General features: G+C 39.1%; 1 protein-coding gene across 1 annotated transcript; it reads left to right on the top strand.

Moving 5' to 3' along the window:
- Nucleotides 1–16,370: 16,370 nt before the first annotated feature.
- Nucleotides 16,371–19,047, top strand: LOC100012845 (disintegrin and metalloproteinase domain-containing protein 30-like). Its single transcript, XM_001367178.5, has one exon. It carries the CDS (start codon nt 16,700–16,702, stop codon nt 18,863–18,865), a length of 2,166 nt encoding a protein of 721 aa, XP_001367215.4. The 5' UTR covers nt 16,371–16,699; the 3' UTR covers nt 18,866–19,047.
- The last annotated feature ends 6,652 nt before the right edge of the window (nt 19,048–25,699 follow it).

The raw sequence follows: 25,699 nt of genomic DNA, 5'->3' as shown, positions 1-25,699 counted from the left end.
TCCCCCCCCACTCCCCCATAGCCGACGCGTAAGTCCACTGGGCATTAGATGTTTTCTTGATTTGAACCCATTGCTTTGTTGATAGTATTTGCATTAGAGTGTTCATTTAGAGTCTATCCTCTGTCATGTCCCCTCAACCTCTGTATTCAGGCAGTTGCTTTTTCTCGGTGTTTCCACTCCCATAGTTTATCCTTTGCTTATGAATGGTGTTTTTTTCTCCTGGATCCCTGTAAGTTGTTCAGGGACATTACACCGCCACTAATGGAGAAGTCCATTACGTTCGATTATACCACAGTGTATTAGTCTCTGTGTACAATGTTCTCCTGGTTCTGCTCCTCTCGCTCTGCATCACTTCCTGGAGGTTGTTCCAGTCTCCATGGAACTTCTCCACTTTATTATTCCTTTGAGCACAATAGTATTCCATCACCAACATATACCACAGTTTGTTCAGTCATTCTCCAATTGATGGGCATCCCCTCAATTTCCAGTTTTGGGCCACCACAAAGAGCGCAGCTATGAATATTTTTGTACAAGTCTTTGTGTCCATTATCTCTTTGGGGTACAGACCCAGCAGTGCTATGGCTGGGTCAAAGGGTAGATATTCTTTTAGCACCCTTTGGGCATAGTTCCAAATTGCCCTCCAGAATGGTTGGATCAGTTCACAGCTCCACCAGCAATGAATTAATGTCCCTATTTTGCCACACCCCCTCCAGCATTCATTACTTTCCTTTGCTGTTATGTTAGCCAATCTGCTAGGTGTGAGGTGATACCTCAGAGTTGTTTTGATTTGCATCTCTCTGATTATAAGAGATGTAGAACACTTCTTCATGTGCTTGTTAATAGTTTTGATTTCTTTATCTGAGAACTGCCTATCCATTTTCCTTGCCCATTTATCAATTGGAGAATGGCTTGATTTTTTGTACAATTGATTTAGCTCATTATAAATATGTGTAATTAAACCTTTGTCAGAGGTTTCTATGAAGATTTTTTCCCAATTTGTTGTTTCCCTTCTGATTTTAGTTATATTGGTTTTGTTTGTACAAAAGCTTTTTAGTTTGATGTAGTCAAAATTATTTATTTTACATTTTGTGATTCTTTCTATATCTTGCTTGGTTTTAAAGCCTTTCCCCTCCCAAAGGTCTGACATGTATACTATTCTGTGTTTACCCAATTTACTTATGGTTTCCTTCTTTATGTTTAAGTCACTCACCCATTTTGAATTTATCTTGGTGTAGGGTGTGAGGTGTTGATCTATTCCTAGTCTCTCCCACACTGTCTTCCAATTTTCCCAGCAGTTTTTATCGAATAGTGGATTTTTGTCCCAAAAGCTGGGATCTTTGGGTTTATCGTATACTGTCTTGCTGAGGTCGCTTTCCCCCAGTCTATTCCACTGATCTTCCTTTCTGTTTCTTAGCCAGTACCAAATTGTTTTGATGACTGCTGCTTTGTAATATAGTTTTAGGTCAGGGACTGCAAGGCCCCCATCATATGTGTTTTTTTTCATTATTTCCCTGGATATCCTTGATCTTTTGTTCTTCCAAATGAACTTTGTTATGTTTTTTTCTAAATCAGTGAAGAAGTATTTTGGTAGTTCAATGGGTATGGCACTAAATAGATAAATAAGTTTGGGTAGGATGGTCATTTTTATTATATTGGCTCGTCCTATCCATGAGCAGTTAATGTTTTTCCATTTGTTCAAGTCTAGTTTTAGTTGTGTGGCGAGTGTTTTGTAGTTGTGTTCATATAGTTCCTGTGTTTGTCTTGGGAGGTAGATTCCTAGGTATTTTATTTTGTCTAAGGTGATTTTGAATGGGATTTCTCTGTCTAGTTCTTGCTGCTGAGCTGTGTTGGAGATATATAGAAAAGCTGATGATTTATGTGGGTTTATTTTGTATCCTGCAACTTTGCTAAAGTTGTTGATTATTTCAATTAGCTTTTTGGTTGAATCTCTAGGATTCTTTAAGTAGACCATCATGTCATCCGCAAAGAGTGATAACTTGGTCTCCTCCTTGCCTATTTTGATGCCTTCAATTCCTTTATCTTCTCTAATTGCTACTGCTAGTGTTTCTAGTACAATGTCAAATAGTAGAGGTGATAATGGGCATCCTTGTTTCACTCCTGATCTTATTGGGAATGCATCTAGTTTATCCCCATTGCAGATGATATTAGCTGTTGGTTTTAGATATATACTGTTTATCATTTTTAGGAATGACCCTTCTATTCCTATGCTTTCTAGTGTTTTTAATAGGAATGGGTGTTGTATTTTATCAAAGGCTTTTTCTGCATCTATTGAAATAATCATGTGATTCTTGCTAGTTTGCTTGTTGATGTGGTCAATTATGTGGATGGTTTTCCTAATGTTGAACCAGCCCTGCATCCCTGGTATGAATCCTACTTGATCATGGTGAATGATCCTTCTGATCACTTGCTGGAGTCTTTTTGCTAGTATCCTATTTAAGATTTTTGCATCTATATTCATTAGGGAGATTGGCCTATAGTTTTCTTTCTCTGTTTTTGACCTGCCTGGTTTTGGAATCAGTACCATGTTTGTGTCGTAAAAGGAGTTTGGTAGAACTCCCTCTTTGCTTATTATGTCAAATAGTTTGTATAGTATTGGGATTAACTGTTCTCTGAATGTTTGATAGAATTCACAGGTGAATCCATCAGGCCCTGGGGACTTTTTCTTAGGAAGTTCTTTGATGGCTTGTTGGATTTCAATTTCTGATATGGGATTATTTAGGAATTCTATTTCTTCTTCTGTTAGTCTAGGCAGTTTGTATTTTTGTATATATTCACCCATTTCTCCTAAATTGGTGTATTTATTGCCATATAATTGGGCAAAGTAATTTCTAATGATTGCCTTAATTTCCTCCTCATTGGAGGTGCTGTCCCCCTTTTCATCTTTAATGCTGTGAATTTGCTTTTCTTCCTTCCTTTTTTTAACTAGATTGACCAGTACCTTGTCTATTTTGTTTGTTTTTTCAAAGTACCAGCTTCTTGTCTCATTTATTAAATCAATAGTTCTATCACTTTCGATTTTATTAATTTCTCCCTTAATTTTTAGGATTTCTAATTTGGTTTTCTGCTGGGGGTTTTTAATTTGATCGCTTTCCAGTTTTTTCATTTGCATTTCCAATTGATTGATCTCTGCTCTCCCTTGTTTGTTAATATAAGCATTCAGGGATATGAATTTACCTCTGATTACCACTTTGGCTGCATCCCAAAAGGTTTGAAAGGATGTTTCGCCATTGTCATTTTCCTCGATGAAATTATTAATTGTTTCTATGATTTCTTCTTTAACTAAACGGTTTTGGAGTATCATATTGTTTAATTTCCAATTGGTTTTAGATTTGGTTTTCCATGTACCATTACTAATCATTATTTTTATTGCCTTGTGATCTGAGAAGGCTGCATTCATTATTTCTGCTTTTCTGCATTTGTGTGCTATGTTTCTGTGACCTTATGTATGGTCAATTTTTGTGAATATGCCATGTGGTGCTGAGAAGAAGGTGTATTCCTTTTTATCCCTATTTATTTTTCTCCATATGTCTATTAATTCTAATTTTTCTAAGATTTCATTCACTTCTTTTACCTCTTTCTTATTTATTTTTTGATTTGATTTATCTAAATTTGATAATGGTTGGTTTAAGTCTCCCACTAGTATGGTTTTATTGTCTATTTCTTCCTTCAATTCTCCTAGTTTCTCCATTAGAAATTTGGGTGCTATATTATTTGGTGCATACATATTGATTAATGATATTTCCTCATTGTCTAGAGTCCCTTTTAACAAAATATAATTACCTTCCCTATCCCTTTTGATCAGGTCTATTTTTGCATTGGCTTTATCAGATATCATGATTACCACTCCTGCCTTCTTTCTATCAGTTGAAGCCCAGAAGGTCTTACTCCATCCTTTAATTCTGACCTTGTGGGTGTCAACCCGCCTCATGTGTGTTTCTTGAAGACAACATATGGTAGGGTTTTGGATTCTAATCCATTCTGCTATTCGTCTACGTTTTATGGGTGAGTTCATCCCATTCACGTTCAAAGTTATGATTGTCATTTGTGGACTCCCTGGCATTTTGATTGCCTTCCCTAATTCTAACCTTTTCTTCTTCGGCTCTACCTTTTAGTCCAGTGATTTACTTTGAAACAGTCCCCCTTGTCCCCTCCCTTGATGTTTCCCTTTTTAGTCCCTCCCTTTTTGTTCCCTCCCCCTCCCCCCTCTCTTTCCCTCCCTTTTTGTTCTCCCTCTCCCCCTCCCCCCCTTCGTTTTCCCTTCTCCTTACCCTTGTTGGGTAAGATAGAATTCAAGATCCCAATGGATCTGGATGTTTTTCCCTCTCAGAGCTGATTTCCCTGAGATTGAGGTTTAAGTAACCCCCCCCCTCTCTTCCTCTCCTTCTTATAGGAGTTTTCTTCCCCTCCCCTTCCCATGTGAATCTTTGTGTGAGAATGATTATTCTATTTGGTCTTTCTTTACCCCCTATTTATACATTACATTTTCCCCACATGTTAGTATACATAGGTTGATATAAATGTAGTCCTTATAGAAGAGAGTTTGAGTAAAAGAAGAAGATAACATTTTCCCCTTTCCTTAATATTTACCTTTTCAGGTATTCCTTGCTCTTTGATTTTCGGTATCAAACTTTCCACAGAGCTCTGGTCTTTTCTTTGCAAAAAGTTGGAAGTCTTCTATTTTGTTGAATGCCCATACTTTCCCTTGGAAGTATATAGTCAGTTTTGCTGGGTAGCTGATTCTTGGTTGGAGACCCAGCTCTCTTGCCTTTCTGAAGATCATGTTCCATGCCTTACGATCATTCAGAGTAGAACTTGCAAGGTCTTGGGTGACCCTGATTGGCATTCCTTTATATCTAAATTGTCTTTTTCTGGCTTCCTGTAGGATTTTTTCTTTTGTTTGATAGCTTTGGAATTTGGCAATTACATTCCTGGGAGTTGTCTTTTGGGGGTTTAGTGTAGAAGGTGTTCTGTGAGCTCTGTCAGTGGCTGTATTGCCCCCTTGTTCTAGAATCTCTGGGCAATTTTCTTTGATTATATCTTGTATCACCATGTCCAGTTTGGTGTTTATTTCTGGCTTTTCTGGGAGTCCAATTATTCTTAAATTATCCCTTCTCCCCCTATTTTCCAGATCTATCACCTTGTCGGTGAGATATTTTATGTTCTCTTCTAATTTCTTGGTATTTTGGCTTTGCTTTATTGATTCTTGCTCTTTTACACGATCGTTGTCTTCCAGCTGCCTGATTCTGGCCTTTAAAGCCTGGTTTTCTTTTACAGTTTGGTCAAACTGGTTTTGTAGATGCGTGAATTTCTTTTGCATTATTTCCAACTTTTCCTCCCAGAAGGCTTCCATCTTTTTGGTCATTTCTGATTCAAATTCTTCATAGGTTTGTGGAGAGTTTCCATTTCCTTTGGAAGGTTTTGGAGCATTTTCTTTTATATTATCTTCTGTCTGCTCTGTATTTTGTATTTTGGCTCCATAGAATGTGTCCAAAGTCGCCCCTTTCTTCTTATTTTTCTTGGTATTTTGGGGCTTCTGTGGTTCTGTGGAGTTTGCCATTTCTGAATGTGGAGGATTAGTTTTTCTTGTCTCTGTCTGGTGTTCAGAGGCTTTAGTCCTGGGCAGATGGTTCTATGAGCTTTCCCTGGGTTAAACTGAATATGCCTCACTGGAACTGGAATGGAAGGGTCGGACCACGAGGCCACACTCTCCCCCCGGCTCGCTTTCCGGAAGTTGCCTTCAGAATCGCTGGCCGTGAGGCTGTTTCGTCGGCCTGCGGGGGGATGGGCTGCAGCTAGCCCAAGCTCCGAGGGCGAGGACTTTCACTGAGACTTGGATAGCAGGATCCAGCCCGTGAGGCTGTCTTGCCCGCCCTGAGGGTTGCTGTTGTTTCGACCAGCTCTCTGCAGCGGAAGCCCCAGGCAGTAACTTTCACCGGGACTGTAGAAGGCCCTGAGGGTTCTGCTCTCTGAGCCTGGCTGGGCTGCGGCTTCCGGGAGCCTTGGACTCTGTGCTCCTACCCCTGAGGTCCGAGGGATCTCGGGTTCTGGCTTTTAAGGGGAGCCGTACCTTTTGATCCGGGTCCAGGTCCAGGAGGAGGGTTCCCAGGGTCTGTGCTGTTGATCGTTTTGAATTTCGGCGCCTTAGGAGCTTATCGTTTGAGATCGGTCGGGAAGGGTTTTCAGGAGATCTGAGCTTTAGCTTTCTCTAAGCCGCCATCTTAACCGGAAGTCCCCCCATAAAATATTTCTTGAAAGACATCAGGATGGATCAAGGATTTCTAATGGGAATGGATTCTAAATGAACCCAAATGGACTCCCAGTTTCCCCAAGGAACGGCTTCTCCTGTGTTTCACCGGCTACCCTAATCCTCTCTGATTTGACTAACCCAAATTTATACTATCTAAATAAAACCTACTGCTATTATCTTTCGAAATCTTAACCTCACCTTCAGATGATGAAATAGCAAAGGCTACCTGGTTGAGTCAAGAATCTTCAAACCCCCTTTCTTTTCTCTGAGCCAATCATAAATATCAGCTGTCTCCCTTGAACCCTGCTTTGAGAAGTGGGGTCTCCACTCCTTTTTCCTCTCTATACTGAAAGACTGAACCCCTCAAATACAAATTAAACTTCCCATGAATACAACCTTCAATTTCTGCTGCCAGCTAGGGAAGATCTGACCACAGGGCACATTAATATTCTATCAGTCTAATCTAGTCAATGATCAGAGTAGAGAAGAAGCCCTTTCAGAACAGAATATTCCAAACCCACAGATCCAGCAAATAATCAGAGGAACAAAATTACAGTCAGTGACAGAGGGGAAAGAGGGGAAAAATATGAGCAAACAACAGAAAAAGAGAAAAGAAGTCACAATCAACAACTTCTATCCAGGTAATGAACAAAGAGCAAATGGAACAGAGGAAGACCAAGGAACACCAAGGAAAAATGCAGAAACTCCAGAGAATTGTATTCAGGCTTTAGAAGAACTCACAACATGATCCAAAAGACAATTAAGATAGGCTTAAGACAACTGGAGAAAGAACTTAAAAAGCAAAATAAGTCATCTGGAAACAGAGGCACATGAATTAAAACAAGAAAATAATGTCTTGACATCCAGAATTGAACAGTTTGAAAATGAGGCAAAGAAAGTGAAAGATGGCCTACCAAAAAACAAAACAAAACAAAACAAAACCAGAACCAGAACAGAAGGAGAAGAAGGATGACCAACAAATCAAGGATGAAATTTGGTCTTTACCAATTAGAATCCAATAACTAGAAGCAAATGACTTCACAAGGCAGTAAGAGTCTATAAAACAAAATCAAAAGAATAAAAACACTGAGGAATATATGAAACACCTTATTGATAAAACTATAGACCTGGAAAACTGATCCAGAAGAAACAATTTAAGAATTTTTGGACTACCAGAAAATCACAACAAAGGAAAAAGCCTGGACATCATTCTACAGGAAATTATCCAATAAAACTTCCCTGATATTCTTGAATAAGAAGGAAAAGTGGAGATTGAAAGAATCCACAGATCACCTCCTGCATTTAATCCCCAATTGATAATGCCCAGGAATTGTGCCAAGGGAATCTTATCCTCTCCCCCTCCTGAGTTGTCAAATTGGTCCTTCAACAGTCTTTACATGCTAGGGTTTCGTCCTGAAACGTCAATAAAAGAAAGGGGGAAGGGCCCACCTGGGTCTTTTTTGGGCAAAGAAGGCTGGATGGAAGAGAGGTAAGATAGAGAGAAAGATTTGTGGAGAATAGGTGACATGTGGTCTGAGAACTTAGGGTAAGGCAGAGATGTTAATTCCATGTTTATCTACCTTTCCTATTAATAAACTTTATGCGAAATAATAACTGTATATTAGTTTTAGAATTTTATAGCCAAATTCAAGATCTACCAGACAAAGGAAAAGATACCACAAGCTACTAAGAAGAAACCATTCAGATATCATGGAACCACAGTTAGGATAACACAGGACCTGGCTGCTTCCCCCCCACCCCCCAAGGACTGGAAGGCATGGAATATGATATTCTGGAAAGCAAGGGAATTATGTCTACAACCAAGAATCACCTACCCAGAAAAATTGAGTTCAAATGATTTGTATTCCTACAAGAAAAGATGATATCGGTAACTCTTTAAAATTGTTATTATCATCGGGGTAACTAGAATAAATATTCTTAGAGGGAACAGTGACAAACTTCATCAGATGAAATGTCAAATATATGTGTATGTGTGTATGTATGAGCTATGGATAAAAAAGAGGATAATACTAAGAGAAATGGGAAAAGAAATAAAATGGGGTAATTTTATATTTCATAAAGAAGCAACTAGGTGAGGGGGGAAGACCAATACAATGGAAGGGTGAAAGAGGTTGGAGATAGTCTCCAAGAAAATTTTAATCATTACATTCAGAAGGGTCAGAAAGGTTCAAATGGAAGAAAAACCTCCAACTCTAAATTCAGTCATCATCATCAACATCAACAATGTGATCAACAACACCATCAACAACATCAACAGCAGCAGCAACAACATCATCAACATCAACAACATCATCATCAACAACATCAACAACATAACTACGACATCAACGTCATCATCATCAACAACATCAACAACATCAGCATCAACAACATCATCATTATCAATATCAACATCAACATCTAACTATTTATTTTTTCCTAAACCAGGAAATATTTTTGCTGGGTGGTCTAAACCTAAGTACTATGCAGAGTACTAAATGAGAGCCACAAGACCTAAACTCTAGACTTGAGTGCCACTATGTGTCCTTTGGGAGTAAAATGAAAGCCTTCTTTTACTTGGACTCAGTTTCCTCATTTATGTATAAGTGAAGCTTACCTGGTCTCTGCATTAAGTTAATCAACTAAATCAAAGAATAAACCAGGTATAAATGACAAAAACAAAACAAAACAACAAACATGAGTTTTTTGATAGAACAAAATATAAAAGAAAAATATTGCATCAATGCCATGTGAGGATCATTTGAACTGGGGGTTGGGGTGGGTTATGAGTCTTTATTATGTTGCAAACAAGTAACTATCATGTAATACATGTTTCTGTATTATTCATATTGTGAAAGAAACATTACATATTCAAGTAAAAATAATGATAACATTTTTAATAGTTACATGTATTATTTTTCCATATAGGAATATAAACACTTTGACCTTATTGAATCCCTCAAATTTTCTCTTTCTTGTTTACATTTTTGGCTTCTCTTAAGTCTTATATTTGAACATCATATTTTCTGTTCTGATCATGTTTTTGCATTAGGAATGCTTAGAAATCCTCTATTTCATTTAAAGACTATTCCTCCCCATCACAAAATAATAAACTTAGTTTTATTGGAAAGGTGATTCTTGGTTGTAGACCTAGCTCCTCTGCCTTCTAGAATATCATATTCCAAGCTTCTCCCTCAAACTGTAACCCTCCCCCCCATTCTTAAATGTAGTAGTAGTAGTCGTCTCTCGGTGACCGAGAATGACTATTGTCTTTGTGCAGTTTCATCTACGGTGTACCCTCATGTGGCTTTGGAGTCCAAAGGCTGAGGTGCAGAGTTTGTGGCACATGGGGCATGGAACACCAGTTGTTATGGGAGGTGAGGTTGTGGCCTGGTGTTGGCATTCATGCGCTGCGGCAAGATGTCGACGTCGCTCATCTTCAAAGGTGGTGGAGGCATGGTTAATGTGTGTTTGCCAGCTGCTTTTGTCAGAGGCAGTGAGTTCTAGTTGCTTTGGTGTAATGCCAGCCCACTTCAAGTTGGACTTTAGCTGATCCTTGTATCTTTTCTTTGATTGACCTAGCTTCCTGAGTCCAGCTGACAGTTCACCATAGAATACCTGTCTTGGTATTCGCTGTGGGTCCATGCAAATGACGTGTCCAGACCATCGTAGCTGGGTTTTGAGGACCATGACTTTGATGCTGGTGGAGTTGGCTCTGTCAAGGACTTCCTGGTTGGTGATTTGGTCCTGCCATTGGATCCTCATGATTGACAGGAGAGAGTGTTGGTGGAATTGCTCCAGCTGTTTCACCGGTACAGTGTCCATGTCTCGCAACCATACAGTTAAGCGAGCTGAGGACCAATGCATTATACACTTTGAGCTTCATCGCAGTGCTTACACTGCTGTGTTGGAGGACTTTGGAGAGCAGCCGCCCAAGTGCCTGGCTGGCCTTTTGGATCCTGGCATTAATCTCGTGGTCTAGGGACCAGTCGTTGGTGATGGTGCTGCCCAGGTACTTGAAAGTGTTGACGTTAGAAAGTTGCGTGCCGTCGATTGCAATGCACGGCTGTTAGTTGGCCTCCCTGGTGCATGTTGGAACAGCACCTTTGTTTTGCTGAGGCTGATAGTCAGGCCAAACAGTTTTGTTGCAGTGGAGAACCTGTCCACAATGGTTTGAAGATGATTTTCTTGGTGGGCCATGAGAGCACAGTCATCTGCGAAGAGAGCTTCCAGGATGAGACTCTCTGTTGTCTTTGTTTTTGAAGTCAGGCGGCGAAGGTTGAATAGTGAGCCATCCAGTCGGTATTTGATGTAGATGCCCAGGTCTAGATCCATCACAGCATGTCGTAATACTTGGGTGAAGTATAGGTTGAATAGTACCAGAGTGAAGACACAGCTTTGTTTCACACCATTGGAGATGTTGAAGCGGTTGGAAGTCTCTCCACCAGATGGGACTTCCCCTGTCATGTTGACATGAAAGAGCTGGATCAGTTTGATGAATTTTGCTGGGCAAACAAGCTTGCTAAGGATCACCCACAATGTGTCTCTGTTCACTGTGTGGAACGCCTTCGTCAGGTCTATGAAGACAATGTAGAGACTCAGGTTCTGCTCAAGGCATTTTTCCTGCATTTGCCTCACTGTGAAGACCATGTTGATGGTGCTGCGATCTGGTCAGAAGCCACATTGTGATTCAGGCAGGTTCTGCTCTGAAACAGATGGCAGGAGTCTGTTGAGTATAACACGGGCGAGGATCTTTCCAGCAGTGGAGAGTAGTGAGATGCCTCTGTATTTGTCACAGGCTGCTCTTGCATCTTTGTTCTTGTATAGGGCTACGATGGAGGCATCTCTGAGTTCTGGGGGCATGTCTTCCTCTTCCTATATGCTGGTCAGCACTATGTGGAATGCCTGGAGTGCCTTTCCCTTTAAGGCCTTGTACAGCTTGGTTGGGATCCCGTCTTTACCGGGTGCCTTGCCTGTACTCCTTTGTTTAATGGCTTTTTTGACTTCCTCTATTGAAGGAGGGATGTCAAGTTGTTCAATGATGCGGTTTTGGGGGATCTGGTCAAGGGCGCTTTGGTTGACTGAAGAGGGTCAGTTGAGAAGCTGACTGAAGTGTTCTTTCCACCTGTTGCTGAAGCTTCTAAATCCTGTGTATTCCTGACTATGGATCCATGATATTTAAATTATTTCTTTCAGGCTGCTTACAATAGTTGCTCCTTGGCCTGGGACCTCTGAAATTTGGCTATAATATTCCCATAATTTTTTATTTGGGGATTTCTTTCAGAAGATGATCAATGGATTCTTTCAATTTCTATTTTACCTTCTTGTTCAAGAGTATCAGGGAAGTTTTCTTTAATAATTTCATGTTATATGATGTCTAGGCTTTTCCCCCCTTTGATCATGGATTTCAAGTAGTTCAGTAATTCCTAAATTATCTTTCCTGGTTCTATTTTCCAGGTCAGCTGTTTTTCCAGTGAGATATTTAATATTTTCTTCTATTTTTTCATTCTTTTGATTTTATTTTATTATTTTTTGGTGTCTCATGATGTAATTAGCTTCCATTTGCCCAATCCTAATTTTTAAGGAACCATTTTCTTCACTGAGGGTTTGAATCTCCTTTTCCATTTTGACCAATTACATTTTTTAAGAAATTCTTTTCTTCATTCTATTTTTAGGCATCATTTTCCATTTGACTAATACTGCTTTTAAAGCAGCTATTTTCTTCAGTATTTTTATGTCTCCATAGAGTGTTGATGCTTTTTGCATCCCTTGTATTTTTTTTAAACCCTTACCTTCCATCTTGGAATCAATAATGGATTTTGCTTCCAAGGCAGGAGAATGGTAAGGGCTAGGCAATGGGCGTTAAGTGATTTGCCCAGGGTCACATAGCTAGGAAGTGTCTGAGGCCAGATTTGAACCCAGGACCTCCCATCTCTGGGCTTGGCTCTTCATCATTTCTTATTGTACAATAATATTTCATTACTACCATATACCACAATTTATTCAGCCATTTCTCAACTAATAGACATACCTTCAGTTTTCAGTTCTTTGCCACAACAAAAAGAGCTACCCTAAATATTTTGGTACAAGTAGGACCTTTCCCCCATCTTTGATTTCTCTGGGAAACCTAATTGTAGTCTTGCTAGGAAAAAGGCTATGCCCTTTGGGCATGGTTCCAAATTGCTCTCTAGAATGGTTATATCAGTCCCCAGCTTCACCAACTATATCACTATTCCAATTTTTCACATTCACTAACTATTTTCCTTTTTTTCATTAGTCAATCTTAGAGATATGATGTGGTACTTCAGAGTTAGTTTTTGGATCATTTTTTTTCATAAGACTAAAAATAGTTTTAATTTCTTCATGTGAGAATTGCCTGGTTACATCCTTGACCATTTGTCAACTGGGAAATGCTTTGTATTCTTATAAATTTGACTCAAATCTCTATATATTTGAAAAAAAGTGAATTTACTTTAAAAAAGTGAATGTACTTAAAAAAAGAACTACCCTAATCTTCTTCTTTAATATCAGCTCTGAGACAGAAGAGTGACATGGGTTAGACAATTAAGGTTAAGTGACTTGTCTAAGGTCACAGTTAGAAAGTGTCTGAGGCCATATTTGAAGCCAGATTCTTCTTACTCCAAGCCTAGTACTCTATTCAGTATGCTACCTAGCTTCACCTAAATCACTATAGATGAGTGAAATGAAAATTAAAACAACTCTCAGGTACCATCTAACACTTATCAGATCAGCTTACATGACAGAAAAGGAAAATGACAAATTCTGGAGAGGATTTGGAAAAAAAAATGTTAATGTGGTTGTGAACTGGTCAAAGCATTCTAGAGAACAATTTGGAACTATACCCAAAGGGCTATAAAACTGTGCATACCCTTTGACTACATAATAGCATTTTTAGGTCTATCTCAAAGAGATCAAAGATAAAAGGGGGGAGATCTACATGTACATTAATATTTATAGCAGTTCCTTTTTTGGTGGCAAAGGATTGAAAATTGAGGAGATGATCATCTATTGGAGCATGGCTAAGCAAGTTGTGGTATATAATTCTGACAAAATACTATTGTGCTATGAAAGATGACAAGCAAGGTGGTTGCAGAAAAACCTGGGAAAATTTATATGAACTGATGAAAAGTGGTGTAGCACCAGGAGAACATTGTACATAGTAATAGCAACATTGTAGTAATGACTAATTGTGAAAGACTTGGCTACTCTTATTAATACAATGATCCAAGGCAATTCCAAAGATCTCATGATGAAAAATGCTATCTGCATCTTTAGAGAGAGAGATGTACTCTGATGAACTATACAGACTGAAGCATAATTTTTTCACTTAGTTTATTTTCCTGATTTTTTACAATATAGCTAATTTACAAATATGTTTTTGCATGACTTCATATGTATAACCAATATAATATTACTTGTCTTCTCAATAGGTAGAGGAGAAATAGAAAGGAGGGGGAAGAACTCAAAAACAATTTTTTTAAACCCTTGCCTTCCATCTTGGAATCAACACTGTGTATTGGTTCCAAGGCAAGAGTGGTAAGGGCTAGGCAATGGGGGTCAAATGACTTACCCAGGGTCACACAGCTGGGAAGTGTCTGAGGCCAGATTTGAACCTAGGACCTCCTGTTTCTACACCTGGCTCTCAATCCACTGAGACACTCAGCTGCCCCCTGGAACTCAAAAATTTTAATAGAATGTTAAAATAAATAAAGAATGATAAAAGAATGTGGTGTTAACCATTTGTTTTCCAATATCTTCCATCTCCTTCCAGATAACTCATGCATTGAAATAGTGAAAGGATAGGTGTACTGTTATGTGCTAGCTGCTGGGGAGGGTGAGGATGATGGATTACTTAAATTCAGAAGTTCCTAACTAAGATAGTGCTAAAACCAATCAGATTTCCACATCAAGTCTAGCACTAATGTTACAAACCCTGGAAGCAAGGGGGCTCCAGAAGTTCTAGAGTTCCCAGTAGTTTTTGTGGAAGTGTCCCTGGAATAGCAGCCACTAATGGAAGCATCTGCATTGGATAGAATCTGAGAGATACCCTAAACGCAAACGACTTATCAAGGAAAGGCAGCTTTAAGACTCAAATATGTTTATTTGACTAAAGCTCCATGGTAGTTGTAATCTGGGTGTTACCAATTAATCATACCCTAGTATCTGTTACAAATTCCCTAGAAAATCTAGGAAAGTAATAGAATCACAGCACTTCACTGGATCAGATCAGAATGAACATCAGAAGCATCACAGATTTGTTTTGCCTTAGTCTAACAGACAGATCTAGAAATAATGAGTAGAAGGAACAAAGGAAGATTACAATAAGAATGATCAGACTTGTTCAAAAGTAAAACAGGTGGCTTTAAAAGAGGACAAGTTCCCTATCAGTATAGATATTCAAGGAAAAGATGGCCAATCCCTTAGGGATGTTGTACAAGGAGTTCTTTTTCACTTACACTTTATACTAGATTACCTCTTAGGTCCCTTCCATCTCTGAGGTCTGATGTGCCACTTAAGGGCACAGAGGAGGAAGAAAAGAATTCTGAAAGGAGATAAGTTCTTCCTAGGGTAACCAGGGAAGGTTTCATGAAAGAAGGGATATCTAATTTGGCACTTGAGGTACAGAGAGGATTTCTACTGGGAAAAAGATCATTCTAGGCAGAAGGAAATTGACCTCTTGAAAGATTCCTCCTAATGACAGCACTTTTGTCAGTTTTATGTAAAGAAAAATAAATCGATCAACATGTATTGTGCTAAATACTGGGGATACAGAGGGATGGAAAAGAGCTAGTCCTTGCTTTCAAGGAGCCTATATTATAATGAAGGAGGCAACATGTACAAAAAAAGATACATACAGAACAAATTGGAGATAATCAAGAGAGGGAAAACATTAGGATAAATGGAAAGAAAAAGACCTTGTAGAAGGTGGAGTTTTTTCTGAGTCTCAAAGGAAGCTAAGGAAGCCAAGCACTGGCAAAAAGGAAAAAGAAAATTCTGGACTTCGGGGAAAGCTAGCCCATAACTCTATGGATAGATGCAATTTTTGTTGGAACCCCCCCCCCCCTCTTCCCCCTTCTAAAACCTTACTTCTCTGGTTGCTGATTCTACATTTAAAATTTTCCTCTGGCTTCATCCAAATAGTATATTTTTTCCATTGCAAAAATGTAAATACCCCAGGCAGAAGGAGCAGTTATCTCTGACAAGCAGAGCATTCTAAAAAGATCCATCAGCCAAGTGCTGGCTTTGCTTCTTGGGAAGTCACTGTTACGATGTCAGTGGAAGAATAGAAGATTAATGTTAATGTTACTGCAGTTCAAAAGGCTTAAGGAGTGGGTGGCTCAGCGGATTGAGAGCCAGGTCCTAAAGATAGGATGTCCTGGGTTCATAATTGACCTCAGACACTTCCTAGCTATGTGACCCTGGGCAAATCACTTACTACTCTTCTGCCTTAGAACCAGTGGCTAGTATTGATTCTGGGCTGGAAGGTAAGGGTTTTGTTTGTTTGTTTGTTTGTTTTTTAATTCCTAAGGTAAGGCAGAACCAGGGGAAGCTACTTTATAGACAGCTATCTCAGAGCAAAACCACGGAGGCAGAAAGAAAAATTTCTGCAAGCCCCAATTCAGCTTACAGAAGTCTTCAGAACGTCGTTGACTTGGCAAGTCTTCTAACTTGGACAAGGGCACGGGAATCCTTCTGGATTCTACCATGGTAACATTACAAATAATCAGCTCGTTGGAGGACAAAAGTAAACACACCTCCCAAGGTAGAATGAAACCTGGCTCACAACACCGTTGGGTTATTTGTTGGATCGGCAATTTCATTTAGGGTGGGGAATTCCCTCTAGGGATGAAGCTGAGGGGCTCAGAGGCTGAGTTGTCTGGGGGCTCTGAGAAGTTCTGATAGTTGCTGAATGTCTCGTATGCGGGAGAGCCCACCTGTGTTAGAGGTGGGATTTCAATCTAGGTCTTCTTTACACTCTCCAGCCTGCCGGGGCATTATTAGATGCTGCATTATCACACGCCTTTGTCCCCTACGTAATAAAAGAGAGGACTAGACCTGAATCCCTGCCCCACCTCCAGCTCCCTCATCTTGTGAGGAGGGGTTTTTTACAATTGCAGCTCCTCAACTAATGATTTTGGGCTCTTCCTTGGTCTAGTTTATCCCGAGAACCATTAATCCATCCCGCCTCCGTCGCGCCCTCCGGGTCTGATTTACTCCTTTATTCTCTCAAAATCCTGAGCCATTGCCTCAGATTCCTCTTACATCCCACTGGCGAAGCTTGGGAGAAACTGTTTTCCCTGCTACTCCTCCTATTGGTTCCTGTAGTTAGCTGCCAGGAGCTTCAGGAGCTCTCTCTGGCTCCCTTCCCAAGACAAAAGTTTTTGCCGAAGGAAAGAGGGCGGGATCCCTATGGGGATCATGAGTGCTGTGTCCTTCCTGGGAGTCCTCTTCCTCCTCCTGATCTACCTGCTGATCCTCTTTCCTGGCCTCTCCTGCCACATTCAGGACTTCACTTTCCTATTAGAGAGGGGTTTCTCCTCCTATGAAGTGATCATCCCCAGGCAACTGGGGACCCGCAGTGGGGACCCCGAGGTGGCCAGCCAGGTATCCTATCTCCTGCAAATGGAGGGCGAGGAGCACGCTGTTCATTTGCAGGTCAAGAAGCTCTTGCTGTCCAGACACCTGAGGCTTTTCTCTTTCACAGAATGGGGAGCCCGCCTGGAGGACCAACCTCACATCCCGAATGACTGCAACTATGAAGGTTATGTGGAGGGCTTCCTGGACTCTCGGGTTACCTTAAATGCCTGCTTTGGGGGGCTTCGAGGGATACTGAACATGAATGGAAACTTTTACCAAGTGGAGCCCCTGAAAAATTCCACCACGTTTGAACACATATTATATCGGCTGAAGGAGGAGGTGACCCCAAATTGGACCTGTGGTCTAACTGATGAGGAAGTAGACCGACAGTTAGCCCAGAGCCAGATTCCAGAGGTTCTTAGCAAGATAGATTTTTCTGAGTCCTACATACATCAGAAGCATGTGGAGTTGATGCTTGTGATGGACCACAAGAGGTATTTGACTAGGCACTCCAATATGACCCAGGTCATTGTTGACTGCCTTACTTTGTCAGGAATAGCAGACACATACTTTAAGACTCTGAATATGCACGTTCATCTAATAGCCATTGAAGTATGGACCGACAAGAATAAGATAGATGAAAATGGGGACAGCTTATTACATGTTTTAAACTTATTTTCTTTCTATAAAAAAATTATTCTTTATCCTCGAGTCCTCATGGATTGGACTCACTTATTTGTTGGCAAGTATTTTAGAGATGCTGGAGGATGGGCTTGGATTTCAGGTGCTTGTAAATCATATAAAGCATCCTCAGTAAGCATCCTACCCTGGGAAGTTGATCTTTACTATGGTTTGGCATTTGTTCATGAAATGGCTCATGGTTTTGGCATTCTCCATGATACGGAGTTCTGTGTTTGTAGCACAAAAAGGTGCCTCATGGATACTTTCATGGGAGGGCAGGCGTTCAGTAACTGTAGCTTTGAAAGTTATTTTAATTTTGTCACCAAAAAAGGAAAATGTCTCTATAACATTCCAAGCATGGTGTACAAGATAGAAGAGTGTGGAAACAAAGTGGTGGAGCCAGGAGAGGATTGTGATTGTGGTTCCAAAGAAGAATGTAGAAATGATAAATGTTGTCTGCCAACTTGCAAATTCAAACGAATGGCCCAATGTAATTCTGGTCTTTGCTGTAACCATTGTCATTTTCAACCATCCGGAAAGATATGTAGACCCAAGAGAACTGAGTGTGACCTTGCTGAGTTCTGCAATGGGACCACCAATCTCTGCCCAAATGACTTCTATAAACAAGATGGTACCCCATGTGATTATAATAAGATGGGTCTTTGTTACCACAATGGTTGCCATTCTCATCTCCAGCAGTGTAGGAAACTTTTTGGCAGTAATGCCCACAATGGTCCGGCTGGCTGCTATGTACAAATCAACCGGGGTGACCGCTTTGGCAACTGTGGGTTCACAGACATTAAATATAAGCAATGTAAACCTCAAGACATAATGTGTGGAAGAGTGCAATGTGTCAATATAAGTGACTTACCTTCCATGCCTGATCACACTTCAATAGTTCAGACCCATCTTGGGGATGTTATATGCTGGGGAACAGATTATCATGCATCGATGGCATCAATTAAGTTACCTGATGTGGGAGAGGTAAAAGATGGTACTCCTTGTGGCAAGGGGCTCATCTGTATTAATAAGTCTTGTCAGAGTACCTCACTTCTCAATTATGATTGTGTTCCAGAGAAGTGCAACTCTCAAGGAGTGTGTAATAACAAGAAGAACTGCCATTGTAACTTTGGATGGGCCCCTCCATTCTGCATAGAACCTGGATATGGAGGAAGCATTGATAGTGGCCCTCCCTCAAAATGGATGTGGAAAAGAACTTTATTCAGATCCTTAGAGGCCTTTAATTTTTCTTACCCTATCTCCTTTGCATTCATATTTGTAGTGATGTGGTATAATTATCTAGTAAAAAAGAAGTAAATAAACATTTAAAAACTGCCAAGAATTCTTGGCAAAGGAGACATAAAGAGCATTTTGCTGCCTGTGCCTTCCTTGAACAAGAACAGAAAAGATTATTGTCTTTTTTGCATGTGTACTTTTCAAAGGTAGATGTTTTCAGTTTATTTCTTTTATGGGAAAATAAACATTCATTTTCAATGGTAAATAATGGGATTATTTGTTATTCTTTCTTCATGCTCTCTTTGCCCTATAACTTCTTTTAAAGATTAAGGAATCTGGGAGCAGCTAGCTGAGGTCCTGGGTTTGAAGCTGTCCTCAGACACTTCCTACTTGTGTGATTCTGGGCAAATTATTTAACTCTCATTGTCTAGCCCTTACCACCCTTCTGCCTTGGAAACTAACAGAAGGTATGAGTTTGGGGGAAAAAAAAAGATGAAGAAATCCCAATTTCTTGACCTTCAATCTCCCAAATGAATGGAATTGTCAGTTAACTCCATTTATATTTCAGATAAAGCCGTCCTTATCAACATCAGTTTGGTGCTTATTACTTTAGGTTCAGTATTGGCACAAAATAAGACATTAATAAGTCCATGGTGTCTTCATTCACAACCCCAGTTAATGCAGTCAAAAATGGGAATTAACTCAAGCCTTAGTTCTTTTATTGTCCTGATTCATAGCACTACACAATGTGGCACCTCTACCCCATTTGTATCTCTCTAGGATGACTTACTCTAACCTGAATTTATTCTGATAGGTTTGCCCCCCTGCCCCATCCCCCATAGTAGGGATAGGGCTTGGTCACCTTAGGAGTAACCATAGCATTGAGCAATATGCATCGACTCCTGACTATGGCTTCTGAGCCCCCACCAGTATGTTTTTCACGTATATAAATCAGTCACAATACTGTCTGACTTTAAACACAATACATTTACTAAATGAGAAGGAAAAAACAAAAAAGGACTATAATGAAATCTTTGTTTAATAGAAGGCAAATTAAAAACAATTTAAAATATAAGTCAACCCATAAACTTGGGTCATACTATCCTAACAACATGCAGTGTTAGGGTGGGGGAGTCACAGTGAGCATAAATTTGCAGAAATTTGGCACTGAAGCATTTGAGTAGGAAAAACTATGTGCCCAGAGAAGCTCACACCTCTAGACTGCATGCATGGATGTCTCTGGTCTCTTTATGGAACAGTCTGCATAACACATCATAATCCAAACCTCAATTTCCTCACCTATAGGATGAAATGATCTCTAAAGTCTCTTCTTGTTCTTCAGTTTTCTTATCCCAAAGTTTTCTTTGTCATCATCCAGTCAGCCTTTCCTGATTGCCCAGGGTTACCTAATAAGTTGGTAATAAAGCCATGAAATAAATATGAATAATAGTGGCCAGATGGGTAAAAAGGAAAACAAGATAAAGCAGGATCATGAAAACCTGAAGAGGAGACATAATACAAGCAGAAATACAGTCCTTGCCTTCAAAGAACTTATGTTGTTGTAATAGGAGACGATAATGCATAAAGGAAGGAGAAAGGGGAAAAGTTGGAAAAATAGGGTTTTGTGGAAGCCTGTGTTTTCATATTTCTTCATTCCAAGAATGAAGACTGGTATGAAGAGAGGAATGGAACTTCCTTAAAGTGGAGGGTTCTTGGAGGAACCAGCCTATCAGATGGAGAATTCAAAGGGTACCTCCAGCATGAGAAGTAGTCCAGGGATGTAGTGAGCTTTCAAGGTAAAGAGATTTCTATGACTTGGTAGACAAAGTCCTGTGGGATGAGTCATTAGTCTATCCTGGAGAGAAATGCTGGTTCCAGGATTTATTCACAGGAGTATATTTTAATATGTGATGCCACCCCACCCTGCACCCTTTTATCTGTTATGTTTCTTTTCAATAAAATTTGCTTTTACAGAGCTTCATTCCAGTCTAAGGTTTTATTTCCTCAAGTTTCAGTTGTATGTAAGGTCATATCTGTCTCTTTGTGTGAAGAAGGCTGGCTCACCTTGCTTGTTACCTACACCCTATGCATTTGGATCTAAGTATTTGAGATGACAGATTGGATTATTGAATCTTTTCTTTTGGATTTTTGTCTCCTGTGAAGTTTTTGGATATTTCTACTGCTATTCTTCATGCATGTAGGTACTCTGTGTGGTATTCATTTTGGCAGATATAGATCAATGGTTTTCTTCCTTTCCTTTCTTTTTCAGCTTAACGTTCATTTATTAGACTTGGCAATACTCCAGCCAAGTATATGTGTGTATACACATAGGTGTATAATATATATAACTTGCATATATGTATATACATAAATGTGTATGTCTATGTTGCCAATACTAGATATATACTCCATCACTGGCAGCCTGAACATGACTATATCTAGTGGGATGCTCTTTGATTATTTTAAAAAATAATCCCCCTCACCTTCTAAATTGAACTGACATTAAATATTGGTTCCAAGGCAGAAGAGAGCTAAGGACTAGGTAGTTATGGTTAAGTGACTTCCTCAGGATCAGAAAGCTAGGAAGTGTCTGAGGTCAGATCTGAGTCACATAGCTGCCCTGGTGCTCTTTGATTACTGATCATTGTTCCTGACTAGAACCATCATTTCTTGAGGACCCCCAGCCACAATACTTGCTTCACATTCTATTTACTCTCAAGCCTGCTCCTCTTCCACATCATCTATTCTTTTCTTACCTTCTTAGCTTCTCTTTATGTTTTTTTTTCTTTCCCTATTAGAATGTAACCTCTTTGGGAGTAAGGACTTCCCCCTCCTTTTGATATCCCTAGTACTTAATACCTTGCCTGGCATATAATAAACCCCTTAATCAATGATTTGCATACCTACTATATATGCCTCTCTCTCTCTCTCTCTGTCTGTCTGTCTGTCTCTCTTTCCCTCCCCTCTGATTTTCTTATCTCATTCATAGTTGGAGAATTTATTCACTCTGTATTTTATGGTATATTCTAATCTATATAACTTATCTGATTTCTGTTTATTGTCTGTTTAGACTAATAGGCTTAGTCATTATCATTATTTGTGATGGTCTTTTGTGTAACTATCATTTGGTGGGAAAGGGTCAAGATAACCTTAGGGTGGTGCCCTTTACTCTTTAAGGGGATAGCAACCAGGAAAGAAGCTTGAACCTAATAAAAATCATTTCCCAATGGGGGCAGCTGGGTAGCTCAGTGGATTGAGAGCCAGGCCTAGAGATGGGAGGTTTTAGGTACAAATCTGGCCTCAGACACTTCCCAGATGTGTGACCCTTGGCAAGTCACTTAATCCTCCTTGCCTAGCCCTTACCACTCTTCTGCTTTAGAACCAATACACAGTATTGATTCCAAGGCAGAAGGTAAGGGTTTTTTAAAAAATCAATTCTCTAGAATAGCAATATTTAGGGAAGCTGTTAGATACAACTTTAGTCTGATCCTCCCTCTTCAAGGAGAGCAAAGTAGCCAGTCTTATGGCCTCTTCCCTAATTTCCCCTCAGGTAGGAATCAAAGTCTTCCCTGGAGAGAAGTGAGCAAGATTCCTGAAATATCTATCAAAGACCCCACCCCACCCCAAATCACATTCAGACAATCCATGTGGATGTACACATATAACCTACAAAGGAAACATGGGTACATGCTTTGTTAACATTTATTTAGTAATTTAAATTCTGCAAAGTGCTTCTCATGTATCTCTTGATCCTTACAATAATTCTTTAAGGCAGGCACTATTTTTATGTCTATATTGCAGCTGAGGAAACTGAGGTTGAGAAAGGTTAAATGATTTGCCAAGGATTGCTTAGCCATTAAGCATCTTGAGGGAGGAGGGTTGGATTTGAACCCAGGTTTTCCTAACTCCAAGCTCAGAACTCTATACACATTATACACTTCTGCTTCCCAGGGGCAAAAAACTCAACTGTGGCACAAATGGAAATGATGCATATTCTATACAGGTCACTGTAAAATCTTCCCTGCACTCCATATATTCTAGAAGGGAGATCTTTTATCCTTTGTCTTTCTTTCTAGCAATGACCCTAGAGAACTTCTGTGACAAACTGCTTAGAGTGGTCTTCAGCTCTGGAGTTATTTTTCTCATGATTTCCTTAACAACTTGACAGACATATTTAGCTTTTTTCTCTTATCTTGCTCACTTTTCCTTTGTCTTACTTACCTTGACAACTTTCTTCTTCCCTTAAATTCCTTCTCTTGATCATCTCCTGCTCCTCCTCTGGCTCTTTGGGACTTTCTTCCCCCTTTGTTCCTCCTTCTCAAAGTCTTTCTTTTTAGTTCATTTCTTCTGTCTCTCTCTTCTTTTTCCTTGAATTCTTCAATTTGAATTCTTTTCCTCCTTTACTTCTAGTCAGTCAGTCAAACATTTATTAAATGCCTACAATGTATCAAGCACCAGGCTAAGTGCCGGGGATACAAAAGTAAACAACAGTCCCTGCTTTCAAGGAGCTCACAATCTAATGAGAGGAATAGCATGCAAACAACTGTACAAGAAAGATATATATTGGATACATTGAAGATAAGAGAGAAGACTAGAATTAAGGGAGATCAGGAAAGACTTTCTATAGAAGTAGGATTTTTTTAGAAGGTAGGATTTAAGTGGGACACCAAGGAAGCCAGGAGGCAGAGATGAAGAGGGAAGGATATTCTAAGTGTGTGAGATAGTCAAGGAAAATGTTAGTAGCTCTTTTTTCAGCTTGAGTCATTTTCCTCAATTCAAGTCCACCCAAAAAGCCTTCTATGGCTTTCTTTGCAGTTTGAAAACCTACATTTCTTGCATGGTTCCTTTTCCTCCTCTTTCTTCTAGACAAAAGAAGCATCATTTTCTCTTGCTAACGGATGTGAAGCTGGACTGTCCCATTGGTCACAGACTTCAACCATTGGTTTAATTTTATAATGTTCAAACAGTTGCCAATATTACATTTCTTTAAAAAAAAACCTACTTTCTATCTTTGAATCAATACTGTGTATTGCTTCCAAGGCAGAAGAGTGATAAAGACTGGGCAATGGGGATTAAGTGGCTTATCCAGGGTTACCCAGCTAGGAAATTTCTGAAGCCAAATTTGAACTCGGGACCTCCCATCTCTAGACTTGGCTCTCAAATCACTAAGTCACCTAGATGCCTCCCTCCCTCAATATAGCCTTTCAAAAACACACATGTTACTATATAATTTCCCTATTCAAGAATCTTTCATGGCTCCCTTTAACATGTAGATTAAAAATACAAATGTTCAGCCTGGCATTTAAAACCCTGCACATGCTCCCTCCAGCCTGATTTTCCAGGCTTATTGTATATTACTCTCCAGGATATACCCTATATTTCAGACAAACGATCTTTCTCACTATTCCTTACACATGTCATTCCATTCTCTCATATAGTTCCAAGTTTAAAAAAAAAACAGTCAGCTCATTGTTTTTTATGGTGTAGTGGTATTCCAATTACAACCATATACCACAATTTGTTTAGCCAATCCCCAGTTGATATCCCTTCAGTTTCCAATTCTTTGCCACCACAAAGAGGACTGCTATAAATATTTTGGTACATATGGGTTCTTTTCCTCTTTTCCTGATTTCCTTGGGAAATAAACCCAGCAATAGTATTTCTGGGTCTAAGGATATGCACAGTTTTATAACTCTCTGGGTGTAATTCCAAATTGCTCTCCCAAATGATTGGATCAGTTCACAATTACACCAACAGCACATTTCCCCATTTTCCCATATCCCCTCCAACATTTGTCATTTTGACCTTTTGTTATTTTAGCCAGTCTGATGGGTATGAAGTGATATCTTAGAATTGTTTGGGTTTGCATTTCTCTAATCAGTAGTGACTTAGAGCTTTTTTTTCATATATCTTTATATGACTGATTTCTTCTTCTGAAAATTGTCTTCATATCTTTTGCTCATTTATCAATTAGGATTGGACTCTTATAAATTTGACAGAGTTCTCTATATATTTTTAGATAGGAAGCCTCTATCTGGGAGGCTGTCTATATACCTCACCCCCCATTTTTGCTTTCCTTCTAGTTTTGGCGAATTTGTTTTATTTGTACAAGACATTTTCAACTTAATGTACTCATAATTATCCATTTTACATTTCACAATGCTCTCCATTGCTTGCTAACTTATAAATTCCTCTCCTCTTCATAAATTTTATAGGTAGTATGTTCCTTGTCCTTTTAATTTACTTGTGATTTTTTATATAAAAAGTATAATTTACTTTTATGTTTAGATCATGTATCTATTTTGATCTTCTTAGTGAATGGTGTAAGATGTTGGTCTATACCTAGTTTCTGCCAAACTTAACTTCCAGTTGTCTCAGCAATTTTTACAAAATTGCTTATTTTTATACTTATATATATTTATATATTTCTTATTCCCCAAACCTGAATTTATGATTTTGTCAAATACGAAATTAATATCATTTTTATCCCTCTTTGGCATATGCCTGTTCTCTTCCATTCTTTCTAATTTGTAACCAGTATCAGATAGTGTCAATAATTACTGCTTTATAATAAAATTTAAAATCTAGTACTGTTAGAGCTTTTACCTTTATGTTTTAAAAAATATTTCTTTTAATAATCTTGATCTTTTATTCTTCCAAATTAATTTAGTTATTTTTTCTAATTAAAAATTTTTTTTGTAATTTAATTGGGATGGCATTGAATATGTAGATTAGTTTAGGTAGGATTGCCATTTTAATTGTATTGGTCCTACCTATCCATAATCAATTAATATTTTTCCAGTTATCTAGATCTGACATTATTTTTAAAGAAGTATTTAATAATTATATTCATATAGTTCCTGGGTTTGCTTGGCAAATATATTCCCAGGTATTTTATTTCTATATGTGGTTATT

This window comes from Monodelphis domestica, chromosome 2 (genome assembly GCF_027887165.1).
Source record: "Monodelphis domestica isolate mMonDom1 chromosome 2, mMonDom1.pri, whole genome shotgun sequence".
Lineage (NCBI taxonomy): Eukaryota > Metazoa > Chordata > Mammalia > Didelphimorphia > Didelphidae > Monodelphis > Monodelphis domestica.
This window is presented reverse-complemented; position numbering and strand designations above follow the sequence as displayed.